Below are 3,798 nucleotides of genomic sequence, written 5' to 3' on the forward strand. Positions count from 1 at the left end.
GTGCCCAATTCCCTCAGGCGTCTTTGAGAATGCCAGCCTGTGCTTCTGCATTGTGCTCAAGCTACAGTATAAAAACAGGTTAGACAATTTCTCTTGTATTCATAGTCAGCTTCTGATCAGTTTCACCTTCTTGCTGTCTTGCAGAACAATTGTAGTTTTGCAAATAATGCAGACTCTACACTTTCCAAAATAAAACAACCTTCTCCTGTAGTTAGTCCAAATCAGATCTGATGTTTTGAGAGAGAAAAAATAAGTTTTTGACAAGAAGAAATAAAAGAGAGAATGAAAAAGCTCTGTAGTCAGCACATTTCAGAAAGAAGGACATGGAGTCCATTCCATCTTGTGTACCATCAACATAATTATTTAATAACTTCGCCTCTGTTACACTTGTGAAAACATACTAAAGACAGTGCACTTTGCAGGCAGGCCCATTTAACTGAATAAAATGGGGTCACACTTTGTATTGGGGCCCTATTTATAAATGCTTTCCAAATAGGGTTGGACGGCTTAGATTTTTATTGGGAAATGTCAATAAATCCTATTTCACCATACACACCCAAACCGATGAAAAAATATTTTCATTGGTAATAATTAAAATTGATAGGTAGGCAAAGTAAGGCAAATGCTGCTTGAGAACTTATTAGGGTTTGATTAAAAGCCATTTACTTTGTGTATTTTGACACATGATGATGACAGTTTGTGTTTTAACTGTTATAAAGCTTTAAATGTTTGAACCTCAGCCTGTATGGTCATTGAATAATTATTGCCTGATAGTCCCCCATTATCTGCCCCTGCCATAATTTCCCACACTGTGGATACTTAATTGATAAAAATAAAATAAAAATGTTTAAAACCCATAATTTTGCACAACTGTGCGAAAATACAAAAACAAGGCTTAAAAATAAACATTGATATTATCTGTTGAAATTATTTAAAAAAATGAATTTTTCCAAGCCTTCTTATAAGCAATTAAAAATTACAAGAATGTTAGAAACATGAGCAATATATGTGCATCAATAGAAAGTTTTAAAATGATTATGTCAGGGTTATAAGCAACATATTTTGACAGCTGGAAACAATACAAATTGCTCAAGCATTTATTAAAGCATCAATTATTTATTAATTGAACCTTATTATAAAGTATGACCAAACTGAGAGGTGAATGGAGTCTGGAACTCTATGGTACCATCATGATTACCAATGGTTCAGAGGAGGTATAAGTCAAATATGAGGGTATCACCATCATCATCAACAGCGACAACAGTGGACTGTCCTATTGTTGCTAGAGTCAGGGGCCCTGTTGCCCATTAGAGGTCAGGCCCTTCCTTTAAAATCTCTCGAAGCAGACATCTAAAAACATAGGCACCCACAGATCAATAGTCTCTTTTGAAAATATAAGCCAGGACTCTTGGGTGCTGTTTCAGGCTCAGGGTGAGGAGTGTGTTCTAGTAGCTCAGAAAAAGGAACTGGGAATTTGGATGCCCAGGTTCTATTTCCAGCTCGTTAACGGGTGCCCATCTCTGTCTAATGCTGTGAGCCGACAACATGCTGAGGGTTCCCAGCTCTCATTGATGTTAAATGTTCACTACACCATACAAATTGTGTTCAGAATCCTGATATCTATGTGACTGCTCAGTTTGTTGTCTGTCAACAATGACCTGCATCTAACAAAATCACCTGTGTATATTTTTGTTTTCCCTTTATGGTTGCATGTGTTTTGGCAGGTATACCACCTGGCCCCAATGGTGAAGGGAAATCAAACCAATGTGAAGGAATTTATTCTGCTTGGGTTCCCTGGCTCTCGTTATTTTCAGAACTCACTCTTCATGCTATTCTTGTTCATGTACCTCCTGACACTCACAGGAAACATCACCATCATATCCTTAGTGGGGACCCACCGTCGCCTCCGCACCCCTATGTACTACTTCCTCTGCAATCTCTCCTTCCTGGAGATCTGGTTCACCACAGCTACCATCCCCAAGACTCTTACCAATCTCGTGTCCCAAAGCAAAACCATCTCCTCCCTCAGCTGCTTCCTGCAGATGTACTTTGTTTTCTCCCTAGGCTGCACTGAATTTCTACTCCTGGCTGTCATGGCCTATGATCGCTATTTGGCCATATGCCACCCATTGCGCTATAGCTCCATCATGAACAGCACATTGTTCATTCAGTTGGCCATTGGCTCCTGGGTAGGTGGCTTCCTGACTATTTCTGTGCCAGCATTTCTGATCACCAGGTTGTCCTTCTGTGGCCCTATGGTCATCAACCATTTCTTCTGTGACATAGATTCTTGGATAGAGCTCTCCTGCACAGACACGTGCCTTTTTGAGATGGTGTACATTTCTATCTGCTTTATTGTCATCCTGGGCTCCTGTGCAGCCACCCTGGTCTCCTACATTTACATCATCTCCACCATAGTGAGAATCCCATCTGCCCAAGGCCAGAAAAAGGCCTTTTCCACTTGCTCTGCCCATCTCACCGTTGTGGTTATATTGTACGGCTCTGCCATCTTCCTGTACGTCGAGCCTTCTAAACAGAACTCACTGGACATGAACAAAATTGTTTCTGTCTTCAATACTATTGTGACACCATTGCTTAACCCTTTCATTTACACTCTAAGGAATAAAGAAGTCAAGGAAATCTTGAGAAAGGCTTTCAGTAGGACATGATGTTATTGTCCAATGGCCTGGATATCATTGATTTAGGTAGGCAGCAAGGGGAAATCAAGTAAACCATCAAAACTTATGAATATTAAATAAATCATTTATGGTATCTAAATAAAATCAAATAATAATAATAATGCAGAATTTGGCCCAGAATTTGGAAACTATATTACCGGGACTGAGTCTCATTTACAATAAGGCAACTTTGAATTCTTTTGGCAGTGTAAATGGGCCTTAAAATGGGTCTGACTGTAATTTACAAGGTCTGAAAGACCGCTTTACACTACTGGAATGATGGAAAGGGGTCTTCTTTTCCATGAGGATCAGTCCCTCTTTCTTTGTGTATGGAAAATAGCCTGATATGATATATTTTTCCATTTTACCCAGATACTTGCTTCTGACATTTAGCACTCTAGCACTTTTGATGGAGCTCCACAAGCATTGTGATCACTTTGCTTACAATCCAGAAAATGTTGATAAGACTCTCTGAAAACTTGGAGAAGACTTGGATGTGACTGGAAAGCTTTGATAATACTTTGTCACATCTGTCAACACGATGATGCAAATTGGACAGCTTCTTATAATCTTTCACATGATTTGACATCTTTCTAGCTCTATTACAACATTTTGACAAGGATCTATGGTGCAGAAGCCAAAGGTATTTAGGTGCTAAAATCAGGCTGCGACTTTCCAGGGAGTCTAAAGGAATTAGGCACCAAGACCTCATTCAATTTTGATGGGATTTGTGGGCCTAACTCTCTTAGGCACCTTTAAAAATTGCAACCTAAACAACAATAAAATATAATCATGGGTCTATGCGTGGATATTTTGACATGTAATGTTGACAATTTGTGTTATAATAGCTTATAAAGCTTAACTTTTTTAATCTGAATGTCTATTGCCATTAAATAATTGCCTAGCCACTCCTCCTCCCACCCCCACCCCCTATAATTTCTCGCAACTGTGAAAATTTAAATGGATCAAAATAAAAAAAATGCTTAAAAGTAAACAGTGATATTAACCATCGATTTCTGCCAAGCCAATGTATATAACTTTATCCACTCATGGTAAAATGTAAGTCTGTGGTGCTTCTCATGTGAGTTAGATCATTACAGTCTGGCCTAGTGAACTCCAG

At 38.9% G+C, this 3,798-nt stretch overlaps 1 protein-coding gene across 1 annotated transcript; it reads left to right on the plus strand.

The window, feature by feature from the left end:
• The first annotated feature begins 1,742 nt into the window (after positions 1–1,742).
• On the plus strand, positions 1,743–2,669 carry LOC120383874 (olfactory receptor 287-like). Its single transcript, XM_039502168.1, has one exon. The coding sequence runs from the start codon at positions 1,743–1,745 to the stop codon at positions 2,667–2,669; it is 927 nt and encodes a 308-aa protein (XP_039358102.1).
• Positions 2,670–3,798: the final 1,129 nt, after the last annotated feature.

Source organism: Mauremys reevesii, linkage group 15 (assembly GCF_016161935.1).
Source record: "Mauremys reevesii isolate NIE-2019 linkage group 15, ASM1616193v1, whole genome shotgun sequence".
NCBI lineage: Eukaryota > Metazoa > Chordata > Testudines > Geoemydidae > Mauremys > Mauremys reevesii.